We start from the raw sequence: 26,540 nt of genomic DNA, 5'->3' as shown, positions 1-26,540 counted from the left end.
AGCACAGGGAACTCTGCTCAATACTCTGTAACAACCTCAGTGGGCAAAGAATTCGAAAAAGAATAGATACGTGTATATGGATAGATGAATCACTTTGCTGTACACCTGAAACTAACACAACATTGTTAATCAACTATACTCCAGTGTAAGATAAACATTTTTTAAAAAGAGAGAGAAAGGGGTGCTTTGCTATGCATATGTGAAGCCACAGGATGAACCCCGAATATCTTATGGGAGCATCCATTTTACTCCAACTCCATTTTGGAGAAAGCATTTTTGCTATCTGTGGAGTAGAATGGAAAATCCCACAGTAATTTCTCAAGTCGAAAAAAGAAGACCTATTTCAGGGGAGGACTGATTCAAGTAGGACACCTGACTCTGTAAGGTATGAAATTCACTTCTCTTGGTCCTTAGGAATATTCTGATGGCAGATTTTGAGAAGCACTAGATTAGGTCATCTGGAGGGTCCCTTTCAGTGCTTACGTTTGAGAACCCAGTTCAAAAACATTAAGGTCCTTTTGCTGCCTGAAGAAAGATCAACTTCCTTGGCCCAGAGTTACCAACGTCCTCAGGGGTCACTGACCACATCCCAGCCCCTTGGCCATTACTCTCCTCCACTCCCTTGGTTCCCAACTTAGTCTAGTTTCATTTTCCTCAAGCCTGCCTTGTACCTGTCCATCTCCAGGCCCCCTTTCTTTACCTGGCATGACTCCATCTACTTATCAAAACCCCGTTCATCTTTCAAAGACCACTTTCTCTTGTTTCCCACCCCAAATTAACTGATTTCTCTGTTAACTGTTGGTTTTGCTGCTAGCATCACACAAGTACAAGCCTGAAATATTTCTGTGTTACTTCTCTCTCTTGCAGATGCTAGAATGAATGGACCTTCTTCAGGTGTTTAATTTTTCCACAGTGTAAGCACCATGCTTTGCACAGACCCAAAAGCCCACCAGCTCAATTAATGAAACAGACATCAATTAGTATTGTTTTCTCTACCAAATATATATAATATATAGAAACATATTTCTAAATAGATCTCATTAGACCTTGGGGATACAGCTGGTGTTCAGTTTTAAAGTCTCTGTGTAAAATTCATTTTCAGGTAACTAGCTAGATCAGCAGGGTAAGAATGAGAATTCCTGACTCTATCTTCTGCTACTTTTGTTATGTGAGGAGCAGCATTTATCCATTTGGGACCTCTTTTTTCATTTATTTTAATAAGTTTCTTAGGATAACCTATTTGAAAAAGATCCCAGTGATTTCTTTGTGACTGCTTACGATAGTATTTTAAACACTTAGAGTATTTTTTTCTCATTGTGAAAGACCTTTGTGATCACATTTTAATGTATGTTTTAAAATATTTTATATTTTTAAATATCGAAAAAACACATGACAAAATATGGTACTTTAAAAATCGAACTAAAATTTTAAAAACCAGTATTGGACTAACTGGAAACAAATTCTCGAGTCCTTTCAAAATTTGTTTGGGACCGATCAGTAAATCACAGATGGAAAAGTAAAAAGTTTGGGTTATCCTTGATATTTCAAGAGGGAAGGAAAACAGAAAAGGAAAATCATTATAGCTGTCTTGAAGACATTGCTTCCAAATTGTTGTCTGTCAGCTATTCCAGATGGCTTTACTGTTTTTTAGTGGAATTGATGGTATTTTAAAAAGACCTGAAGAAAATAGATTTGGTTTTTCTTTCCTGATGTCTCAGACGGTGGATGAAGGAAAAAAATATCTTTCAAGAACTGTCTGTTTTAAGTGCATCAGCCGCCTGTACCATCTCATGGATGGCATCCATCAATGATCTTATGGTATCTTCATACTCCCTAATTTCTTAGTGGTGAAAAACATGCCTTATGAGTATATAAGTAGTGAGAATAGTATATATGCTAAGCCAGAAAGTTAGTAGAAACCTGTTACAAGTGTCTTATATATTCTAGTCAAAAGATATATATGTGCATATATAATTTGTACATATTATATTCAAATAATAATATAAGCTAGATATATACAATCATATATAGAGTTTGTGTATATGTGGGCATATGCACACACGTATGTATATGTGTGTGTGCATATGTGTATAAAATAACCCTTATTTATAAACAGCTCTATGATATGGATTTTATTCCTATTTTACTAATGAGGAAACATACTCGAGAGAAAGACAAGGAAGTTACTCAGGATCCCGAAGCCAAAAGAGAACTGGTCAGACTTCCAAGGCTGTGCTCTGAATCATCCCACGATATTGTACTGGTCTTTGTGAAACCTGTGCCATATCAGATTCTCACTGTGGCTTCAGCATCAGTTGTAAAAACCTAGATTTATGTCTAGCCTCTGCTGCGGTAGTTTGTCAAGATAAAAATCCAGGCAGCCTCATGCTTTAATTTTTTTGTTTGGAAGCCAAGTATAAGGAATATCTGCCATCAGAATATCTAGAACTCAAAGAAAAAGTGGCCTATCGGTGCATTATAGGCTTGTTTTCAGTACTACACAGGATTTTCATTTGATAGCCTCTGCATTACATTTTCAGAAGTATTTTAATCACTCTTCCCATCTGCTGAAGCTTTGAGGCTTCAAGTGGCTCACCGTGGCAGGCTGCCGACTGCACAGAGGCCTCCGCGATGTCAACTTGTAGAAAGCCTTTCACTAACCATTCATTTCATCACCTGTAGAGTTTACTACTTTTCAAAAATGTGCCCGACATTCTACTTTAGTGTTGTCATGGGGTCCCTGATTAAATACTTAAGGACCTTAGAAATAAATAGGAAGATAAATCATGTCTTACCCTGATACTTTTTTGTTAAGTCCAGTAAAAATGAATGAATGGGGTTTGGAACACAGAATCCGTCCATCCTTGTGCACTTGATGTTATTGGTTAAAGACACTAGTGGGACGAGAGGTTTTACTCTTCCTCCTAAATCTTGTTGTGTTAGAACTGAAACAGGTTTTTAAAATGGAATTTGTCATAGGAAAGCTGAAGTAAAAGCCCCAGGCATCTCATCACTCTTTTAGAAGACTCCTCTACCTGAGTTCTCTACTCTCTTGGGTAACTTTATGATATCAGGATATCAGAAATAGGGAGGGAGATATTGCCCTCTCTGTGCGCTTTTCCCCAGTGATCTGCAGGGCACCCTCCCCTTTCACATATGAATATCAACCATCAACCAGGGCAGAGCCTGGCTCCACCCTGAAGGGCCTCTGGCTCCCAAGCCATCTGCCCTTTCTCTGCGACAGGCTTCTTCCAAGTCAGTTAAAACCTAGCCATGCCCTTTCTCCAGACTCTTTGGCTATAAATAAAATCAATATGTTAATGTTTTTTGCAGCCCTATGAAAAGATTCATTCTCTGGTCCCTTTCTCCCCAGCCCACAATCCTGCCCCTTATTTCTTCCAAAGGAATTTTGTTACTGATACTCTGATAGTTCCCGACTCAGCCAGCCCCCTTCCCTGAGTCCCCAGATGCATAGCTTCGTTGTGTATTAATGCGGTAAACAGCATAGTTCCTCACAGGATCCACGCAGACCTGGGGCAGCTTGGTTTCACTGTTGTCCCATTCAAACAGGACACAACCCCCAAATCTACTCTGATTCTTGCAGGAGATGGTGTATTGCAGGAGCCTCTTTTCCAGGCAACTCTGTCTATATACTGCTGGGCACGCAGTCCCTTCACCAATGTCACTGGTGTCAGTTCACCCAGGGCCTCTGGGAGAATTACACAGTCAGATGGACAGCGACGTGATTTCCCACACCCAGGGCAAATCACTCTACAGGCCTGAGGGTAAGGAAACTGGGAGTTAGTGATTCAGGAGGAATCCTGGGACCACGCATTGGGATCGCGATAGGTGGAAAAGAGCCGTGGGCGGGGCCCTGGGGGCCCTGGGGTGGATTTGGGCTCTGTGTCCTTGGACAAGCCTCCTGCATCCTCTGTGTCTCAGTCTTCAGAAAGCACTGTGAAAGGAGGTACGGCTTCCAAGAGCCTAACCAAGCCTCTTTCTTCTAGAATACTTCAGTAGTTTCCTTCTCATAGTGCGTTCAAAGTCCGAAGAGTTATAATACTGGCCCTTGCCCTTGTGCCCTCCCCACTACTGGATTTATTTTGCTGTTCTATTTTGTAAAAAGACGGTTATCGAGGGCTGAAAATGGATGAATATCGTGTACATAAATTAACATGTGGTGACTTGGAGATACGCCAGCCTCTTCCAAAGAAAAGTCCAGATAACGGGCTACAAGACCGAGCAGCTTTCATGAGAAAAGTAAAGAAAACAATTTCCCTCGGTGCTTGCCACAGAAAGGAAGATAAAGGAACTGGAGGACGGATAAAAGTATCCCAAAAAACATAAAAGATGAATTGATGGGAAAGGCTTATGTGACCACTCCAGGGGCAATAGGTGGAAAAAGTCAGGCTATTAAAAAAAATAACAAACCGTGGAAACGATTGGAGCGATAGTCATGGAAAAAAAGTGAGATCACATAAATTCTTTCAAGAGTGGCCTGGAAAAAAAATAAGACTTTATGAGTTTAACTTGAGGACTCTCTTCTTACCACCTGCGGGGAGCAATTGGCATTGGCTGACTGGAGGTTTGTTTTGCCTTCTTGGCAGGAGCCGAATTGTTATGTTAATATTCCGTTGGCTAAGTGTGGAGTACTGACTGAATAGAAAATGGTTTGCAGAAGGGAAAATTCCCAGCCTCGGGTTCTTACTTTGACCACAGAGCTCTTTACAAACTTCAGACTTCACACTCAAATTCTAAAAAATAATTAGTATCATGACAGGTATCTCCAGCGTGGTGCGAAAATGAATAGCGTTTCCACTAGGACCCTCTCTCTCCCCAAGGCAGTTTACGGGCAGGCAGAGTGTGTCCTAAGATTGAGGCCCAGGAGCCCATATGGGGCTAAAGGCAGACCCCTTTGATAATACAGCATCACAGCGCAGCTCCCAGCGTCCACCTCTCTGCATTTATCCGGGCTCGCTCTTCTCCATTAACACAGGCTTCTCCTTCGAGGTCATTCCACTAACCTGGCTCTTCAGACATTTTAGTTATCTTGAACAGGGTGAGGCCAAAACCCTAGAGGACTCAGGTTAAAATGGCCTAATAGTCAATGCATGATTCAAATGTGTGTGCGTGTGTTTTAATTTATAAACTATTGAGTCATTTGTTTGGATGATTATTTTTTTCCTTTTTTAGGAAGCAGTGTCTTTCTAAATCCCCAAGACCTCTTTCCTACACGGTGACCTTTCCAATGGTCTATGATGTCCTATAACTGATTCCAGCGAGGTGCCCTGTGAAAACTAAAGACTGAACTAATTTACGCTAATTTGTGATTGACTCATGACCCTTTAAAAGTTGCAAAGTCTTTAGGATTGCAAGAATAGACTTCTTCTTAATTGCAAATGAGCCTGTAGCTGCAAATGAGTTCACGTCTCCTCCAACCACCCACCTCTGTTACCACCTTCCTCAGGTTGTTTCCTCCGATTCACAGCATCTTTCCTCACTTCCATTCCTATATGCACAGATTTTCACAGAGTGTGACTTTTTTTCATGATGTCTGTAATGGCAGTGAAATGGGAATTCGGTTAAAATACCACGTAATTAAGCCCCATGAGGTAACCACAGGGTTTATAAATGTAATAGAGAAAATCCACGTAGATAATATAAAAGTTTGTGAGCCAGAGATTTTAATTGAACCATTTACTCCCCAGGAGCAAATTAGTCAGCTAGAGCCATAAAAACTCATTAAGTCCCGAAGATTTCATTTGGGCAACCACTTCACGTTCCAGAATATTTTCTGAGCCTCATTTCAGCACACAGTATCATATCTAAGTGGTATCTAATTCAGGGATTTTCAAACTATGTTTCCATCAAACATTGATTTCCACAACATGGTCTAAGACTTAACACTGCTAAAACTGAACAGTGGCAGATTTCTTCCATTAAAAGGATGTTCTCGTTTTTACGGGTTTTTTTTTTTTTTTTGGAGTATAATTGCTTTACAATGTTGCGTTAGTTTCTGCTGTACAAAGAAGTGAATCAGTTATGTGTACACATATATCCCCTCCCTCTTGGACCTCCCTCCCACCCCCATCTCCACCCCTATCCCACCCACCTAGCTCACCACAGAGCACCGGGCTGAGCTCCTTGGGCTATACAGTAGGTTACCGCTAGCTATCTGTTTTACGCATGGTAGTGTATATATGCCAATCCTAATTTTCTCTAACTTTACAATATTAGTAACTCAGTATAGACGATACAATTCTAGTTGATGCCAATATAAAGGCAGTTAGTTAACATTTGATGTATCCTCTTTTGAAATCCACACTCTAGAAGTTAATTAGCATAAGTTCCCTAACCAGAGATCACACCACAGAGGAAGTTAACACAAAGCCTTTTTTTTTTTTTTTTTTTTTTGTGGTATGCGGGCCTCTCACTGTTGTGGCCTCCCCCGTTGCGGAGCACAGGCTCCGGACGCGCAGGCCCAGCGGCCATGGCTCACGGGCCCAGCCGCTCCGCGGCATATGGGATCCTCCCGGACCGGGGCACGAACCCGTATCCCCTGCATCGGCAGGCGGACTCTCAACCACTGCGCCACCAGGGAGGCCCAACACAAAGCCTTTTAATATCACTTTACTTACCCCAAGGTTTAGTAATTGGCATAAATTGTATTAGAGAACATTTTTTTTTTTTTTTTTTTTTTTTTTTTTTTTGTGGTACGTGGGCCTCTCACTGTTGTGGCCTCTCCCGTTGTGGAGCACACGCTCTAGACGTGCAGGCTCAGCGGCCGTGGCTCACGGGCCCAGCCGCTCTGCGGCATGTGGGATCTTCCCGGACCGGGGCACGAACCTGAGTCCCCTGCATCGCGAGGCAGACTCTCAACCACTGCGCCACCAGGGAAGCCCTAGAGAACATTTTTAATTGAGAAAATGGATGTTTCCGTAATGGACAGATAGAAAGATTCGTATCAGCCCCTCTGCCCTTGCACAAGTAGGGTACGTACCAGCCAGGGACTGGCCAATAAAAGAAACTACACTCTAGGTATTTCAAGCAGCAGGGAATGTAACCCAGGGATTTAAAGTTTCACAGACCTACTAGGAGGTCTGGGGAAGTGAAGGTCAGAGAAGCTGCTTTGAAGAATTCAAGAGCTCAGGAAGTGCAGGGATCAAAAGTGAGGGCAGGACTTCCCTGGTGGCGCAGTGGTTAGGAACCCACCTGCCAGTGCAGGGGGACACGGGTTCGAGCTCTGGTCCGGGAAGATCCCACATGCCTGGAGCCTGTGCACCACAACTACTGACCCTGCACTCTAGAGCCCGTGAGCCACAACTACTGAGCCCGCGTGCCAGAACTACTGAAGCCCGCGTTCCTAGAGCCCGTGCTCTGCAACAAGAGAAGCCACCGCAATGAGAAGCCTGCGCACCACAACGAAAAGTAGCCCCCGCTTGCCGCAACTAGAGAAAGCCCATACGCAGCAACGAAGACCCAACACAACCAAAAATAAATAAATAAAATAATTTTTTTAAATCAAAAATTATCCAAAAAAAAAAAAATGAGGACAGCTGATGATCTGCCCTTAGAGAGTTGAGGCTTAGAGGGATGCCAGGAAGCCACACCCCAAATATCATGTCTACTGTCTGCAGAAGAGCATGTCATCTGGCTGCAGCTGCCAATGGGGAATATGGTTTATTCCTCCCTTTTACCTGTTCATTGACAGACTATGAGCCAGAACTTCTGCTAGCAGGAGAGTTTTTGAAATGTAGTTTCCTGGCTTCGAGCCACCCATCACCCCCACCCACAAGGGGAGAATCTAAAAGAGTAAGGATGATTTTGATTGTTAACAAGCAGTATCAGGCATAGGTGTAAGAATCTGGCCAGCCCAGTGTCGGGGTGGAAGAAATTTTCCGTTACCCTTCTAGGTTCTTCTGGCTGGCCTAAGAATTAAATTGACTTGACATGAGATAGATTAAGAGGAGGAAAATCAAACAAACATTTAATAACGTGTACATGGGGAGAGACTCAGGAAAAACTGGGTGATTCCCTGAAATGGCAAAACCATCACTGACTTTAAATATCATCTTCAGCTAAGACAAAGAGAATGTTGGGGGTTAGTCCTTTGGGGCTTCAGAGGGGAGGAAGGCAATTTACATGGAGATGGAGAAGCAAGTGTTTGGTAAATGAATGTTTACTGGGCTGGGCAGAGACAGTGGGACATAGAGTGAACTCTGATCTTTAATCCCCGTGTAGAGTTTCCTCCACCACACTTGCCCGTATTCTTTGCAAATATCTCTGGTGATAGCTCTATTCCTGGAACAGGCCCTCTGTCTACATTCTTTTAGGCAGTTAAGGGAAAGGTCAGACTTTCTTCCTGAATCTTTTGGGCCTTGATTGTTTTTAGTTAGAAATAATCCACATTCCAAAGGGACATTTTAGAGTGACAGGTTTTTTCCCATCCTTTTGAAGTGGTGTCTTAGGTCTAGAGCAGCCCTCTCCAATAGCACTTTCTGTGATTATGAAAATGGTCTGTATTTGCACTGTCTAATATGGTAGCCGCTAGCACCATGTGGTTACTAGGCATTTGAAATGTGGCTAGTGCAATTGAAGAACTGAATTTTATTTTTATTTAATTTTAATTAACTTAATTTTCTTTTTCTTTCTTTTTTTTTTTTTTTTTTGCTGCACCGCATGGCTTACAGGATCTTAGTTCCCCGACCAGGGATCGAACCCAGGCCCTGGCAGTAAAAGCACCAGTCTTAACCACTGGAGTGGCAGGGAATTCCCTAACTTAAATTTAAACTTAAATAGCTACATGTAGCTCGTGGCTACTGCGTGGGGCAGGGCAGGTCTAGAACTCGACTCCTGCCCCCTCTCCCATTCCATCAACTGGAAGATAGTGTCTCATCTGACCTGAAGTGTCCCTGATCCTGCTATCTGAATAATTGTTGTATTCATTGTGTTTTGAAGGTATTTGTTAAGAGTGACTGTCTGATGGAGTTGGGGGGAGGGTTTCACTGAGTTTAGAGTATTGGTCATCTGATCGCTTTTTGTGCCAGCCTGCTCGTAAACAGTTGTTTCGTAGTTGGCTGAGTTCGGCCTGAGACTTGCTTTCACCTTAATGTATAATAGTAGCAAGGTAGTGGGGAGGCCAGATATTTACTTACAGAACCTAATCACTACAACAATCACTTAGCCTGAGGAGTTTGCAACATGCACTTTCCTCCCAGAAATGTTCCCCACATCTTCAGAATCTGCAGTATCTTTACTGTTAGCAAACATTAGCAGATGACAAAACAATGGCTACATAAATAGGAATACTAAAATCCAGATAAGCTAGTTGCCCTCCACTGAATACTTTCTTAACGTGAGCATATGCTCATGGTATTTTTCTTTTTTTAATTCTTACACCTAACACAGATTTCCTATGTATAGTTATTTCTAATTTATATGGTTGACTCCATATTTCATACTGTTACAAAGACAGCCCAATATTCTATTACATAAAAGAACCCTGACTACCAAGTGTTGTACCACTTAGAGAATCACAGACCTGTTTGCTCCATAATAGGCACTTAAAAGTTCCTCTCTGTTTAGTCTCGCAAAATGCTGGGATCCTTATACTGGATGAAAGCGGCTTCTTGGGCGGGGAGGGGAATGAATTGGGAGATTGGGATTGACATATATACACTAATATGTATAAAATAGATAACTAATAAGAACCTGCTGTATTAAATAAATAAATAAATAAAATTTAAAAAGAAATTCATATAGACACAACAACCTGCATTGGATAACTGTAAATAAAAGCAATTCTTTTCAGAAGTTAAGAATAAATTCTGATAAAAACAAAAAACAGAAAACAAAACAAAAAAAAAGCAGCTTCTTTCATGAACACATGCACATATTTTTCTGCCATACTGCAAGAACATTAGCAATTGAGACTGTTTATCATTTGTTTGCCTATCAGATGAAGGGAATACTGATGGTTTAAATTTTACTGTTTTTCATTTTACTTACCCTTGAACATTTTATATCTAACGGGCTTTCTTCATGTGTCATCACTTAAAAACTGCTCACCAGATCTCAAAAAGTGGTGTTACTTATTAATTTAAGAACTGAGTATCATGGAAATGATGCCACATTATTTATTCAACATTCATGGAATTCAGTTTACACAAACTCTGGCATCCTCATTAATTCTCTCTTTATCTGACGGTGGATAACACTAGTTTGGAATTGTCTTCAGAATGCTATAAATTTTATCCTAAGGCAAAAAGCCTAAGGAAACGGGTCACTGGGATATTTGCTTAGTCAGCAAACCTCGTATTATTGCTTTTTGAATTATTCTTCAGCCTCAATACAATTCATATTTACACCGTTGCATACAGGTACCCTGGAATTTGTGATTCGCAGCTGCAGTGATTCTTTGCAGGCATTCCCTCAGATCACAGCCGTTCTGCATTAGATGCTCATTTTACTGTGGTCTAAGGGATGGATCAGAGAGAGGGGCAACAGGGTGGAAAACGTGTCAGTTTCTAGGGGACGTCTCTCCACACAGCTGGCATAGAGGTTGGGGGAGTGGGGTGGAAAGCAGCTCCTCCTTAGATGCCTGTGAGGAAACAGACAATTTGTACAGGTTACAACTACTCAAGTCATCCACCAAGGGCAAGGGAGAAGCAAAAGGGAGACAGGAAGAGACTCAATCCAGAAATACTGAAGATCTCCCTTAGATGCCTTTGGGGACACTATTGTTCGGCCTATATACATCACCACATTAACAGGTTTTCTAATTTAGGGGCCTCCCTTATTTAGCGCCTTTTAACCCACAATCCTGCAGACAATCAGACTGTGTATGCATCGGTCCCACTGGCTCAGCACACTTGTGGATTTACGGGAGATGTTAATACTCGCTGACTGATGTGACAAGATGATACTTTCAGATTAGCCCTCAGATTTGATTGGTCAGTGCGTCAGTCTCATTCAGCTTCTCATAAAACCATATTATTGATAGGTTTTGATGCAAAACTAAAGACTCACCAATCGAAAGCTGTCCGCTCAGGGTGAGCTGCCATGATACCTTGACTTAAAATAAAACCGTCACTTGCTTTAGTTGAATCCTCAAACCTTTTGGTCTTCGCTGCAAGAAGAACTGAAGTCACAGTAAGCATCTGTGTTCTTGAGTATTTCCAAGATGTGTGGATACTTGGTGATTCTCAACTTCTCAAGGGAGCATGGTAACCGTAGCATGGTGCACGAGTTCAATCAATGTGCTGAAGTGGTTCATGAAAATCTTTATGCTCTCTCTGCCCCTGGTAAAATTTGATGATGCTGAAGCATTCTATTCTGATTCTTAAATTGGAAAAAGCAATCTAATGAATGATGATGCATAACCAGTGAGGCCCTTTTGCGGGCACTCGAATTACTTGTTTGCATGGATTGAGGGTAGAAAGGGTTGGCTTTTTTTTTTTTTAATAAATTTATTTATTTTGGGCTGTGTTGGGTCTTCGTTTCTGTGCGAGGGCTTTCTCTATTTGAGGTGAGCGGGGTCCACTCTTCATCGCAGTGCGCGGGCCTCTCACTGTCGCGGCCTCTCTTGTTGCGGAGCACAGGCTCCAGACGCGCAGGCTCAGTAGTTGTGGCTTACGGGCCCAGTTGCTCCACGGCATGTGGGATCTTCCCAGACCAGGGCTTGAACCCGTGTCCCCTGCATTGGCAGGCAGATTCTCAACTACTGCGCCACCAGGGAAGCCCCATGGGTTGGCTTTTTACAAGAGTGATTAAAAGGACTTCTGGATTGTACTCCCTAAACAGTATTTGCAAGGCTTTTAGTGCTTTAAAAGGAGAAGTTGTAACCAAACTGAGCTGTGTGTCAAGGTTGTTCTTCCCACCTCCCACCCCCTTTTAAGCAGACTTGGAATTGTTCTTGGAATTAAACTGAACTTAGATCACTAAAGGGAGCTTGGCTGGTGCTTTCCCCAAAGCAGACCCCATGTTCCATTGTCATATTGCCTGTACTGATTTTTTCTCCCTTGTACCTTTATCTAGGGCTGCAGAGGGGCATTGCTAAAGTCCTGTTGTCTTTTCTCTTTGCAGGCTTGTTGACCGGTGCTGGCTGTGCCCTGTACCCCCTGGGCTGGGACAGTGAGGAAGTCCGGCAGACTTGTGGCTACATTTCTGGCCAGTATGACCTGGGTAAGTTCTCTTCATGGATAGTACTCCTTTTAGAAGAGAACCTTCTCTGATCTTTCATAGAAGGAGAAGGTGGAAAAGGGATGGGGAAGAAAAACGCATCCCGGGATTGGAGCCAGCAGTCATGTGTAACAATACACATACATTCATTTATTCAACTGTTTAGTAAAGAGCTATGTATAATCTACTGTTGGCCTGTACTATGGGAAGTACTGTAGATACAAAGAAAAGAAATGGTCCTTGCTATGAGGAGTTAATATTCATTCATTCATTCATTCAAAATCATATGTTTGAGTCATTTCATGCACTAAAAATAACTCTCTCTGTGGAATTCACTGTCTATCTGAGAAGATAAAGCAAATACTATGATCAGGAAAATGACAGTCAGTGCTAAGGAATCTAAAGCAGTTTCACTGCAGGGTAATACACAACTTTGTGAGAGAGGTGGGAATGGAGCTGGGTCTTAAAGTGATGCCTGTGGATTATCTGGCAGGCAAGGATTACAGTTCAGCAAAGCACAGGGGAGGGATGCAGAAAGCTCATCAGGGGACCATAGAGACCCAGGAAATAGGGTCTGTGGTTAAGTAGGCCACAGTTCACACCTTGATGAAGGGCTCATGATTTTTTCTGTGTACTAATCAGAAAATTTCAGATATTTCTCAGTTGTGCAGGGAATGTATTCTACTTACTTGGCGACCTATAAAAATGTTTTCCATAATACGACATGGTTTGCACCATTATAATTTGTAATGGTTAGCTAATATTTCAGTTGGTTGAGAAACCTACATTTACTTAACCACTTGCTTATTTCTTTCTAGTTGGGTATTTTGTCTACTCGGTTTGTGTTACGTAAACATATTGTAAGGAGTAGTTTAATGAATATAAGTCTTCTCTTGACTGAATTATTTTCTTAGGATGTTTTTCTAGAATTGGTGTTAACTAGACCGAGGATTATGAGCCCATGATACCGCCAAATGATAGCCAACATATTTTTCCCTAAAATATGGATAGACAGATTAAAAGTTTTTGACAATAAGCGCATAGTGAGTTACTAACTTAAACATCTATCTGCTTTTCACATTAAATATTTCTCTCTAAGTAGAAAAATTTTGAGGGAACTGGTCTAATGGCAGTATTACTATATCCCAATTCATTTAAAAACCTTTTGTTAGAACTTATTAAAAAAAAAAAAAGGCACTTCTCTGGCAGTCCAGTGATTAAGACTCCGTGCTCCCACTGCAGGGGGCATGGGTTCATCCCTGGTCGGGGAACTAATATCCCGCATGCCGCGTGATGCAGCAAAACATAAATAAATAAAAGAACTTATAAGAAAAACATTCTGTTGGATACTGAGAAAAATGGGCAGATATGATATCATATAAAAAGTCTGTGAATTTGAAAATGAAGCAATTTTTGTTTGACTCAGTGGATGACAAACACCTGCTTCCCTCAAAACACTACTGGCTCTTTGGGTAGAGGAGATGGTGCCTGAAATACCACCCAGTTTGCATGGATAAGAAATAGGAGATTTCCCTCTGCCCATTTTCCCTCATGGAAGGCGAAGCTATCCCAAGGCTAGATTAGTTTGTGATTGTTGTAAATGCAGAGAAGGGGAAAATGCTGGCACAAAGTTAACCGCTAGCCTATCCTTTTTTTTTTGGAAAGCAAACTGTGTCCAGGGGAGATATTGAAATACAGCATTTGGCATTTTTCTTTCTCTGGTATTTGAGGGATTCTTTGCTGTTTCACACAGGCCTCAACTTGGTTAGAATCCTGTTCTTGCTGGTGTCTTGCTGTTGTGTTTTGCCATATTAATTAGCAGGTTATAATGAAACTCAGATCCTGTTTTCGCTACTGCACCCCAGGATTTTTACAGCTTCTCAGCATTGAGGATTAAAACTTTGAATGTCAAAATTAACGTTAAAAACAAAACACTTGCCTCTTTCTTTGCTAGTGATGATAATTTTCTTATGTTATAAACTCACTAAAGCCATTTTAGCAACCTTAAAATTACAGCATTGTTTTAATTTTGGCCTTTTTAGTTTTAAATTTCTCTTAGACTGGATGATGAGAAAAAAAATCAAAACTGGCATTATCTACAGATAAAATGAGTTTTGGATCCCCTGAAGAAGTATTTTGGGTTTATCGAGTTCCATTTCTCCAGGTTACTATTAATTTTTCAGACTCTGTGATCTTTTCTTCCTAAAGAAGACCTAAAGGGAAACCGTGGCTTAGAGATGTCACCACACCTCTCCCAGTGGTTTCTGTCTTTACTAAAGTATTACTGTCCCCTGGAACACTGATGAGAGCTGAACTTCAGGGAGTGAGTGAAGTCAGAGATTGCGGAGCAAACTTGAAGACCTAGGGCTGGGTTGGGAGCCGCCCTGTGCGTGGGAGGGCGAGCGTTCTCTGTAAGGATGACTCTGTAGCCCGGGGTTAGCGGCGTTCGCACTGCTAGCCATGGCCGTACCGTCTCCACCACTTCTGAGAATCTGAGCTTGTTTCTCCTCCTCTCCATAGACAATGTGTGGATGAATCTTTCCTCCCGAGGGTTGGGCGGTGTTGATGTTATTAAGGTTCACGGCCTCCTTATAGTGGAATGTGGGTCAACTTCGTGGCGTGCCGTTACTGATCTGTGATTGCTGTCTTTAGAGCGGGGGTCCCCAGCCTGCTAGGAACCGGGCCGCACAGCAGGAGGTGCGCGGCGGGCCAGTGAGTGAAGCTTCATCTACCGCTCCCCAGCGCTCCCCGTTGCTCACATTACCGTCTGAACCATCCCCCGCCCCCCATCCGAGGAACAATTTTCAGGAAACCGGCCCCTGGTGCCAAAAAGGTTGGGGACCGCCGCTTTAGAGCATATCCCAAAAGAAATCATTGTTGCTTTTGTTCCCACTTTGGCAGATTATTTAAGGAGTGCATTCATTCAATTATTCAGCAAAGGAATATTTATAGGGTGCTTTCGACGTGCCAGGCCTTGTGCAAGGTGCTGGGGACATGGCATCAGGAACGAATTTAAAAAGACACTATTGCGGAGCAACTGGGCCCGTGAGCCACAACTACTGAGCCTGCGCGTCTGGAGCCTGTGCTCCGCGACAAGAGAGGCCGCGATAGTGAGAGGCCCGCGCACCGCGATGGAGAGTGGCCCTCGCTTGCCACAACTAGAGAAAGCCCTCGCACAGAAACGAAGACCCAACACAGCAAAAATAAATAAATTAATTAAAAGACACTATTTATGCCCCTCATGGAACTTAAAAACTAACAGGAAAGGCACATATACTTAAATATATAAATATATGTGTGTGTGTGTGTGTGTATGTGTGTATATATATACACACGCACACATATATATATATGGAAAGTGTGTTAAAAAGGATCAGGCGCTGTAATGGGCATTGTGGTTGTCTTGCCCATGTTATTCCACTCTAGTCGGTCAGTCTAAGCCAAAGTGTGGCAAATGTTTCTATAAAGAGCCAGAGTCAGATCATGAATATTTTCAGCTTTGCAAGCCATATGGCCAAGTACATGATAAGACAGTTCCTATATGAATGGGTGTGGCTGTGTCCCAGTAAAACTTTATTTACACAAACGGGTAGTGGAGCTGTAGTTTGAGACCCCTGACCTCAAGCAAAGCGTCCCCCTGATGTGCCAGAAATGTCCTCATTCCATTTGTGCTCATTTATTGATTCCTTCAGTCGGTCAGGATATAGGACAGTCCAAGACTTTGCACCGAGCAGCCCCATCCAGTTATCCTAGGATCCTTTGTAAATACTACCATTTTCTTGTTGTGTCATGTTGTGACATAAGGTGTGAAAAGCACCATTAATTAAGCTTGGTCATCCCACCTCTTAACACTAGCATGGAAAGCTTAAGCTCAATTGGGCGAGTGAGACTGGAGGTGTTTCCAGAGGCTTCTGAGAAAGATGGAATCACATGCCTAAGGAAGAGGCATCAGAAGCCATGGTCTCCCTCCCTCTGGCAGCCACCCCTGACAAGGTGGAATAGCAGGAAGGAGCAGGCTGCAGGGCAGAGGCGGGCAGAGAAACCAGCCTGTGGGCAGGCATCCCTAGAATTTCCAGCCTTGCTGACACACAGTAATTCATTTCCTTACAGGGTAAAGATTGAGTCAGGCCTTCTCTTACTTGCAGCCAAAAGCAGCCCGATTGGTATTTCATTTAGTTTCTATTTCACCATTCGAGGGGCCCTGACCTCACCTGGGTGCTTCTTAAGGAGGTATTATTTTTAGCTGAGACTTCAAGGCTGTAGAGGATTTCGGTAGGTAAAGAGTGAATGTGGGTGTGTTTTAGGGTGACAGGGAGGTAGGTTGCAGGCAGGTCAGGGAGAAGAGCCAGGAAGGAGCCTGATTACGCACCAGAGGAGGTAGGAATCCTTGGGGGGCTAGGAAGGGCCTCCCAGGGAAAGAGCATTTAAACTGAGTCCAAAAATATGAGTACTGTTCAGGCAAGGAAGGGACTACATAAAAAACTCACATTTGTGGTAGTAACATAACGTGGTGCGAGCCTAATAGAATCTACTTTTTTAAATGCCTGCTTTCCTTAGAAAGGCACTTGGGGGAGAATTTGTTTTACATTCATCAAAAGCAGTTTTTTCAGGCTATTGATTATTTCTCAAGCATTTGCATATTTTATCAAGTCCTGAGCCTTGAAGCAATTTTGCAAAAATATCCACTTTCACAAATCAAAGAGTGTTACTCTGCTTACCTTTCGATCACACTTATTTATGAGGAAGCAAGGAGCAGGTTTGAATACACACATTTTAAAAACAGGGAAACAAGAATTTAAAACAGGCTGCATAATGAATTTCTAACTTCCCCCACTGAAATTGTATAGCTTGCCTTGACAGTCGTTCTCAACCTTTAGCATTGGAATCAGAGGTAGGCTGGTTGAGAGTATAGATTTTTAGTTTCTATGCTTGGATATTATGCTTCTCTCATATGTGTTTCAAACAAGAATCCCTGGTGATTCAGGTATAAGTGGTCAGCGACCATACTTTTTTAAAAAAGCCTTAATTTATATAGAAAAATTAATTTTTTGTATCTTGCTAGAATTTAGTTTAACAAACACTCATTCATTTTGTTTTATTTAAATTAGGAGGCTTTAACTTTAGGTTACGAAAATCTGATGCCAACTGGCTTAAACAAAGAAGACATTTAAGATCCCTCATTACAGGAAGGCCAGAGCCAAGGTGAACTTCAGACTTGACTGAGCCAGGGGCTCAAAGATGTTGTCCATCTCAAAGTCCTTCATCCTGAGGCTAGTTCTCCCCTTGGTCGGAAGAGGACTGCATTTGGCACTTGTGGCTCCAAGCATCCTTGTTCATGTCAAATAGGCGAGGGCGAGCTTCTCCCCCAGTAATGGAATAAAAGTCTCTCTCCTCGGTCTAGTTGGACCAATTTGTCACGTGCCCATCTTGAATGAATAGCTGCTGTCAGGCAACACCACGTACGAATTGGCTTCTTGTGGCCCAGCATGGATGTGTTCAGAGTTTTGCAGAACCAGATTTACTGAGAAGTAGTGACATTTGTAAGTGGAAGATGAGGCTAAGAGGAGAAAAGGCATCTCAGTCTCTATTTTTGTCAGACTTTGATGCTTTGTGCTCCTTCTGTCATGAAGTCCATGGTTGTGGACAAAGGAACAGTAATGGTTTATGCTGTGCAAGTGGTAACCATAATGGTTCTCTTTATTAATTTTTAAGAGAGCAAAACAGTACAAGTGATAAGAATAATACACAGTGTAGCATAGCATCTTCATGTAATAAAAGCCCAGTAGATGTTTGCTATTATTATTCACATTGTTTGTACAGGACCATTTTTTTAATGAATATTTGCTGATCATCTCTATTCTTCCTTTTTTTTTTTTTTTTTTTTTTTCTTTTTGCTGTATGCGGGCCTCTCACTGTTGTGGCCTCTCCCGTTGCGGAGCACAGGCTCCGGATGCGCAGGCCCAGCGGCCATGGCTCACGGGCCCAGCCGCTCCGCGGCATATGGGATCCTCCCAGACCGGGGCACGAACCTGTATCCCCTGCATCGGCAGGCGGACTCTCAACCACTGCGCCACCAGGGAGGCCCTCTATTCTTCCTTTATATTCCATGCCAGCAAGTTGGGATTTATACATTAAGCATAAGGACTTTGTCATCAGGTTGTCCAGTTGATTTAATTCCTGCCTCAGAGATATTTTCATCCACCAAAGACTTTTCTAACTATATCCTTATGATCAAAAGTAGAGTTTCAATTAATTTGTCTTGCTCATTTGCCAAGTAAATTTGAGTGATTATTGCTTTCACTTTGCTATTTCATTTGATTAAGAAGCCATCATGTTTCCTGTCCTTGAAATTATGCTCTTAGCTTCTCAAGAACAGTACCATAAACTCGGAAAACTCAGAACCTCTCAGTGTCAGAAAAGAGGAGAGTCTGTTTCTTCCAAATTTTCACGCCAGTGAAGAAATCTCTTCTCCTCTGATCTGAGCAATGACCATTGCACATCTCTCTGGGCACGTCTCCTTGAGCTCTTTGACTCCTGACTCGTGTTTTCTCTCTTCTCAAATCAAACTGCACTTGAAAAAAAAAATGATTGGCAAGCTATGGGGGGGTCAGTGGGCCAAAATGGGAACGAAAGTAGAAAATTTCTTTTTTGAGCTTTCTCAAGTTTGGCGTTTGTGGGTGTTTCTGAAGCGGAGTGACCCAGTTTTCCTGATGTCCACAGAGAAGCTTCTATTTTTGCAGACAGTAACAGGAGAAGCTCCTCTCAGCTTCTGTGATATTGAATAAAATAAGCATCCCTTTGGTGAGAAGTGAACAGACTCCCGTGACTTACGTGGACTTTTGAGGCTGCTTCATGCAGACCAAGCGGAGGCTTTGCCCAGGGGCTGCAGCCGTCTGAGCTGTGCGGGAGCCGGGCTGGCCTGCTAGGTGCTTCCAAAGAGCAGCAGGCAGCATCTGTTGCTCGGTTTGGGAAGAGACCCCTAACACTTGATGCGTTTCTGGTCATTGCTTAAAGGTCATTGATGATACTATTATGAGACTGCTATTTGGGAGACTGGTTAGAGGTAAGGTGTTGAATACACATTGAGATTTAGCCAAAGGTAAAGTCTTTAAAGCAGTGCTGATTTCCCGCCTCCTCCGTGGCTATTATCTGGAACTGGTTCCAAACTTTTGACACTTACGTGCTACTCACTGGAAGTCACTTAGAAGGTCCCGCATGAGCCTGTATTCCTTCACTCGGCTCTAGTGCAGGAGGGTGACAGAGGGAAGCCGAGCAGCTGCTGTGAATTAAACCAAGACCTAAACTGGTAGGCCTGGGGGGACCCATGAGAACATTCTGGAAGGTGATGCTGCAAAGGATGCTGAGAAACTGCCACAGGCAGAGGAAGTCCAACTTGGCTGGTGATGAAGTGACGGAGCAAAGTGTCTGGGCACCTCCAAGGAAAAAACAATCAGCTTTGTTGGTCACTCAGCTTTCCTAGGGGACTCATTTTCAGGAGATGAAGGATTTTCTGTGTTCATTTCAGAAAGTAGGGAGAAGAATCAATTCATTTCAGGGGCATAAATTCAACCCGCCCATTCCTGGGACCATGACGATGACATTAGAGCATGAACATTTCCACTTTAAGTTATAGCTGAGTAAATGCCTCTGACCCTGCTTTAGGAAAAAGCACCCCATTCTGTATAACCATAGATCCAATTCTATCTGCTTCCCTAAACACATCTTTGCAGGTTCCTATGGTACAGGACTTTTGCAACTTTGGTGCCTATCTCAGTGTTTGGCTCATAGCAGTATTTAATAGTCATATTTATGTATTCAACAAATATTTATTACGCACATTCTAGGTTCCAAAAATTGTGCCAGATACTTAGAATAAAATTATGAATTAGATAGATATGATTCTTAGCTGCACGTCACATATCTGCTGTCCACTAAATGGTTAAAAGAAGAGAGAGAGGGAGGCTGAGAGAGAAAAGGAAGGAGGAGAGAAGATGAAAAGGAAGAAACCCTATGGCTCATTTTTGACCACTAAAAAGGCAGCTGCCATCATGTTTCTGTATCTACTTGGCCACCGATATCCTGGTGAGAATCACGACATGACTCTCTAAGGGACTAATGGCTTAACCATCTCCTAGAAAGTTATCAAGTTCAGGGTCATAGTTTAAAAAACCAAAAGCCCTGGTAGATGAAAAAAGAAATTGCTTTAAATCTTTCCTTCCTAAAGTCTTTTTTGGTCTGGTTATTTCAGAGCAGGATCTTGCCCATTGTTGTATCAGTGCCTTGTAAAAACCTAAAGTGACTTGCAGTGATTTGCAGCAGTGGAATTCAATGCTAGTGGAAAAAAGGAAATGTGCTTAGAAAACCTGCAGGAAATGAGAAATAGCATTCTTCCCAGTAGTTTGGTGGCCATATCTTAATATTGAGATATTAAGAAATATAAAGATATGGCCACCAAACTATTGGGAAGAATATGTTAGTCTGTCTTTTAAAGATCCTTCTTCATTTGTTTTCAATGTTATCCTTTTATAAAAACAAAAAATGATATACCTGAGTGGTGTGCCATTTTAGACTCAGTTTACTGAAGGAAGTTTAAGAGATTGAACCGGTTCATTCTCGTTATTCTTTTGTATTATGTGCTCTTTACTATTTCCTAGCATGTTTCATTTGAATATTAATCGGGGGGGGGGCGCAGAAATGCACTAACACTAAATTTAACGGGTGTAGATGTCTTAGATCCTCTCTCAGGAATGAACTTTGTTTAATCGACTATGTTAACAATGACTGAGAAACAGCAATTAAGACCAATTGGCTACATGAACATCATCTTGAATAAATATGTAGATTTATTAAGTGTTTCTGATCATTAAGGATTTAGGGATAAATCTATTAATTAAAAAGAAGAATCTACTGCCCACCCCCAACATCCCAAGCTGATAATTCCTTCTGATAATGTAATACAACCCCTTTGGGAAGTCTCCTACCAGCTCCCTGCCCTCAAGGACATTACAGTTGAGAGATTTCACACAGATTTGTCTTAGACCATCCTCTTATCTAATTATCTCTTCGTTCGGAATAGTAACACTGAGGGAAGACGTTTCACTAATGTTCCTGGGAGATGTGTCTATATGAACGTTAGAAGAGAGTTCTTTCAAATCTTTATATTGTGGCTCTTAATCTTGGGAGCAATATTTCTGCCCCAGAATTGAGAATTCACATTACTGTGTTAACTCCTATGTTAGTGACCTTCCTGTGTGTTTTTGCCTTTGTTCTGTAATAGAAATAGAAGATAGACCTCTTAACAGGTCTCCTGTGAGGAAAGGGTCACTGGTAAACATTATTGATTAATAGTCCATCAAAAGTGGTTTTAGAATAAAACCAAAAATGTAACAAAGTAATCAAAGGGCTGATGTGACTTTTCACCTGATTTTTAACCTGGTAGAATGTCGACAAAAACTAATTAATATAGAGAATTTGTAGAGTAAAACTCATTTATCAGAGCTTTTCAGAAATTTCTGTACAAATGAGTTATTCCAGATAAATGAATTTTCCTCTTAAAGGAAAAAACATGGACTGGATTTGAATCTCAGTTTTACTCTCCGAGACCTGTTTGATTCTGGGCAAGTTATTTGAGCTCTCAGAACTTCAGTTCTTCAGTCTCTAAAAGAAGATAACAGTACCTGCTTCACCTGCCTGTTAAAAGGATTGAAGGCGGTAGTGGAAGATGCTTTTGCACATGAAGACGTACAAATAAATATCAGTTCCTCCTTGCTGCCTTAAACACCAACACGTTTCCTGTTTTAATCATGTTGAAAAAGTTTGAGGATGTATCATATACTTTTCCATCGCTTTAGCCAGAATATATAAAAGATAAACAAGACTTAAAAAAAAAAATCATTAGCGGCTGTGCTGTCATATGGAGTCATCCCCAAGAGCCATGGACATTTGTTGAGTGATTTGCCCTTTTACTAAATAACCAAGACTGAAAAAAACTTTGAGTTCTTTCTGCCTTTTTTTTTTTTTTTTTTTTTTTTTTTTCCCGGTACGCGGGCCTCTCACTGCTGTGGCCTCTCCCGTTGCGGAGCACAGGCTCCGGACGCGCAGGCTCAGCGGCCATGGCTCACGAGCCCAGCCGCTCCGCGGCATGTGGGATCTCCCCGGACCAGGGCACGAACCCGTGTCCCCTGCATCAGCAGGCAGACTCTCAACCACTGCGCCACCAGGGAAGCCCTCTTTCTGCTATTTTTGTAGTTGTTCTGCAACAGTTTTATGTCACCCTGTCAGCGATTATTCATTGCAGTTATTAATTACCCCTTTCTCTCCTATTCCTTCACTTCTAATCTGTGTCCTTTCTCAAGTCATCATAAATCATCTTAGAAGCATGTTTTAAAAAAACACAATTCAGCTCTGTTTCTGTGCACCTTTTTTTTTTTTTTTTTTGCAGTGTGCGGGCCTCTCACTGTTGTGGCCTCTCCCGTTGCGGAGCACAGGCTCCGGACGCGCAGGCTCAGCGGCCATGGCTCACGGGCCCAGCCGCTCCGCGGCATGTGAGATCTTCCCAGACCGGGGCACGAACCCGTGTCCCCTGCATTGGCAGGCGGACTCTCAACCACTGCGCCACCAGGGAAGCCCAACACTGTGCCTCTTTGAAGCACTGATTTTTGTATGTTCTGGACAGGTTTTTTTTTCAACCTCTTGATTTGGGGTCATGCTTTGGATAGCTGCTACACGATATCTTAGTATGTAAGCTGCTTGGGTTAGCAACTAGGTGTTTTGATGACACTGGTAATTGAGTTCAATGTTACAGTAACCCTTGTTCTAGGGATGAGTTTTAACTTGAGGTCTCCAGACCATTCAAGAAACCCAAAGTCCATCCATCAACAGGCTTCAGGGAATTTGTTACCCCACTGAAAACTGTGCAAAGTTTATATGCTTGCACATATGTGCTTTTTTCTGGAAAGAGTATTCATAATTTTTATTTATTATTCAAGTGGATTCCTGGCACATGAAGACTCAGAGCCTGTGGTAAGCAGCATTTGGAAGTCTGACATTGGAAAGCTTTGAAACCTGAATTCTAGACCTAGTCTCCCAACAATCCTCAAATCTCCCCAGGAAGCTGGAAAGCCATTGGGTTCCTTTGACTTGATTTCATTATCTACCGAAGTGTTTGTCAGAGAGAGGTTATAGGGAGAAACATATCTACTTGCAATAGGCATTATTGCAAATAAATACTCCCATACACCAATTCTAATTTGAAATCGTATCTGTGAAAATGAGCATTCAACCTTCCTAAGGAATGGAACACGCTTCCACTTAGAATCCTAACCAGGTTCTTTAGTGGGCAATCCTCCACCATGCCTGGGGAGCACGTTGTTCTGAACTGTCTTTTCAAAGATGTTTGTATAGTGAGCAGCCTTGGAGGACAATGACTCCTGCTGGAGCAGCGGACAGGTTTTATTTATTGTTTCCTATAATAATGTCTCCCTCTGGGGCGAAGTGTGGGTGGATTTGCTTGCAGTCTGTTATAAAAAAATTGGGGATCCGTAAGCTTAGGATTCCTTAACGGTGACACAAACTTACTGAGTTTACTGCGTCAGCCCCTGTGGGATGGATTCTTCACCAGATGTGAAGCTCATGCTGGTTGCTGTGCTGAGGGTAATAATCCAGTCCTCCACCTCTGATCCAGAAGTCTCCTAGCTTTTGCCAGCATCCATGAAAGTGGGGCAGGCTAACTTGTTAGCTTACAAGTAGAATAAAATCTCAGATTCTTCAGAGTTCTTAAGACCACTGTTACGATGCCTGTCATTCATTTAAAAATACTTTAGAATAGACAGACTGAGATGTGTGTGTGAGTTATAGGAAGTCACAGCTCAGGTTCAGGATCCAGAGTGGAAACTCAAGGCTACTATTACCCATATCTCGACCAACACCAGAAGGCTCACGATTATTATAGCCATGGTCAGAAATGGATTTTAATAATGGAATTGGTGTTTTATTATTAAAACTGATGTTTTAATGGTGGGATTAGATTTTAATGGTGGAATTGGTGTTTTACTTATTAGCATGATAAATGTTAAAAATGGACTGTCATCGGTGAAATTAAAGATATTCAAGATTATGGATTGGCTTAAAGAGCTAGAGATACTCCCTGTACTTACAGGAAAGGATTTAAACAGCCATCCAGGCATATAGCCATTACTGTAAGTCTGAAAGATATTTAAAGTATTTAACAACCAATATGTCATGGGCTCTGACTAATCCAAACCAAAACAAATGCTGGAGCAGGCTCCCAAGGGGCCCTGCTCAGCCAAGCACTAGCTTTTTTACTCCTGGGACATAGGATTCCCTAGGGTTCTCAGAGGAGCGAGGGGCCAGTGGGGCATGTGGAGAACTTGGGGCAGTGGCTGTTTATGCACCAGTACAGCGATACATATTTTAGTATTTTTAACAATGAGGACAACATTCCAGCTGTGCGCATTCTGTCCTGAGGAATGGCAGTCAAGGCTTGATCATCCCTAATAAGGACTCCGTTTCTAGTCTTTGGTTCAGAGGATTTGGGGTTATTTGTTGCCAGAAGGAACAGAATTCTTCCCGGGACCTTGCTTCATTTGCCTCCAGTGTGTCTTTCATGCAAGATGGTAGCCCCATCACTTAAAACGATAGGGAGCTAGGATGTGACGAGCTCTCAGAACAGGTTGCTGAGCTGATTCGTGCCTGCTGTTTGATAAGTGTTTGTTTAACAAGTGTCGGTATGTGTAGCAGGATGTGGTCTGAGACTTGCTTTCCTTATAACTTGGAAATGGGGCTATTGGAGAGTAGCTACGCCTTACCATCCCTCTTGCTTTTTCAGTGGGTGTTGTAATTTCCCAGAGTCTCAAGGTTGTGCTTGACCAAACTGGATTAAGTCCGTTCCCAAGAGCAACCTTACAAGCAAGGAGCTATCATCAAGGGAACCTTCTGGGCCGAGGGCAGCTACCCAAGATCAAAGCAGCCCTTGCGGCCACACATTTCCATTTCACTGGATACAGAGACTATATTCAGAGGCTGCTCGGTGGCCGATGAAAGCGTGACAGGTGCAAATGGGAGGGTAGATAAAATGCCATCTGGCTGGAAACCGGCACCTCTTCACGTGGGATTGTTGGAAGACTGGCAGCAGGCACAGGCCACACTGGGAGGCAGCAATTAGAGACAGCCTGGGTCTTTTCACACTCTCTTTGGGGCCGTCCGTGAGTCAAAGGAGCTGCATTTCAGGTAGTTTCAGCCTTTATAAATGGCAGCTATAGAAAGAAACCAAAGGAGAATCTTTATCGCCAGGCACTGAATAAGGCACCGCTGGTTATCTCAGCCACCTCCACATGGAGTTGGGATTCTGTGTCAGTTCACAGCATGAACACAAAGGCCAGTGGTACACATTCTGTGTATGGAGCCAATGTGTGTGCCTTATCATCTGAACAGCGGCATTATCTCTAGGGAAACTTTGAGGGTGGATCTGGTGCTAAGAGGCAAGAATTAATAAACAACCGCGCCAGCAGAGACTCAGCCGGCCAGACTGGACAAGGCGTAAACTGTCTTTATGGGTAAATCGTGCAAATGTATAGTAACAGAACTATCCACCGGGCCATGGAACAGAGGTCCATTTGCTTGGTGTGATCATAAGAATTCAGTGCTGCTCCATTCACCCTACTTTTCTGAACTTAAACTGAAATTTAATCACTTTTCTGAAGGCACCGGGGTATTTTTATTTCTCTTGCTATTCCTCTGTTTTGTGGGAATGCCGTGTAGGCAAGGCATCTCTGCCACCATTTTCGTGGTTATGTGATTCTGACAGGGGTTTCAGGATAAGAGGATGCAGGGCCCTGATTTTGTGTAGAGTTTAGGAGGAAGGACCCTGGATGGATCTGACATGAAAGGAAGCAATGAGCGAGTTTGGTGTGGTGCACAAGGGAAACCCCTGGGAGCCCAGGTGTGAGTGGAAGTGAAAAAGCATCGGTTCCCAGGCAGCCACACCCAGCAAAGTCACCTGGAGTTCTAGTTCTCAGAGCCTCCAGTTTCTCTGATGGACCCATCTCAGCTCTGTTCTCTATCCCACATAGCACTGCTTCTTTTCTGTGAAATTGTGATAAAATATACGTAGCATAACATTTACCATTTTAATCATTTTAAAGTATACAATTCAGTGGCATTAAGTACATTCACAGTGTTGTGCGACCATCAGCACTCTCTGTTTCCAGAGCTTTTTCATCATCCCAAATAGCATCTATACCCATTAAATAATAGCTCTCCATTATCTCCTACCTCCCGCCCCTGGTAACCACTCTGCTGCTTTCTGTCTCTATGAATTTGCCTCTTCTAGGTACTTCATG

At 42.5% G+C, this 26,540-nt stretch overlaps 1 protein-coding gene across 1 annotated transcript in view; it reads left to right on the top strand.

Moving 5' to 3' along the window:
- Positions 1–26,540, top strand: part of LHFPL6 (LHFPL tetraspan subfamily member 6) — a 208,044-nt gene that overhangs the window by 170,346 nt on the left and 11,158 nt on the right. Inside the window, exon 3 of the mRNA XM_082602429.1 lies at positions 12,085–12,183. Coding sequence (XP_082458555.1) covers positions 12,085–12,183 — 99 coding nt within the window. The remainder of the gene's footprint in view (positions 1–12,084; positions 12,184–26,540) is intronic.

The sequence above is a fragment of the Mesoplodon mirus genome (genome assembly GCF_964341445.2).
Source record: "Mesoplodon mirus genome assembly, chromosome: 17".
NCBI lineage: Eukaryota > Metazoa > Chordata > Mammalia > Artiodactyla > Ziphiidae > Mesoplodon > Mesoplodon mirus.
This window is presented reverse-complemented; position numbering and strand designations above follow the sequence as displayed.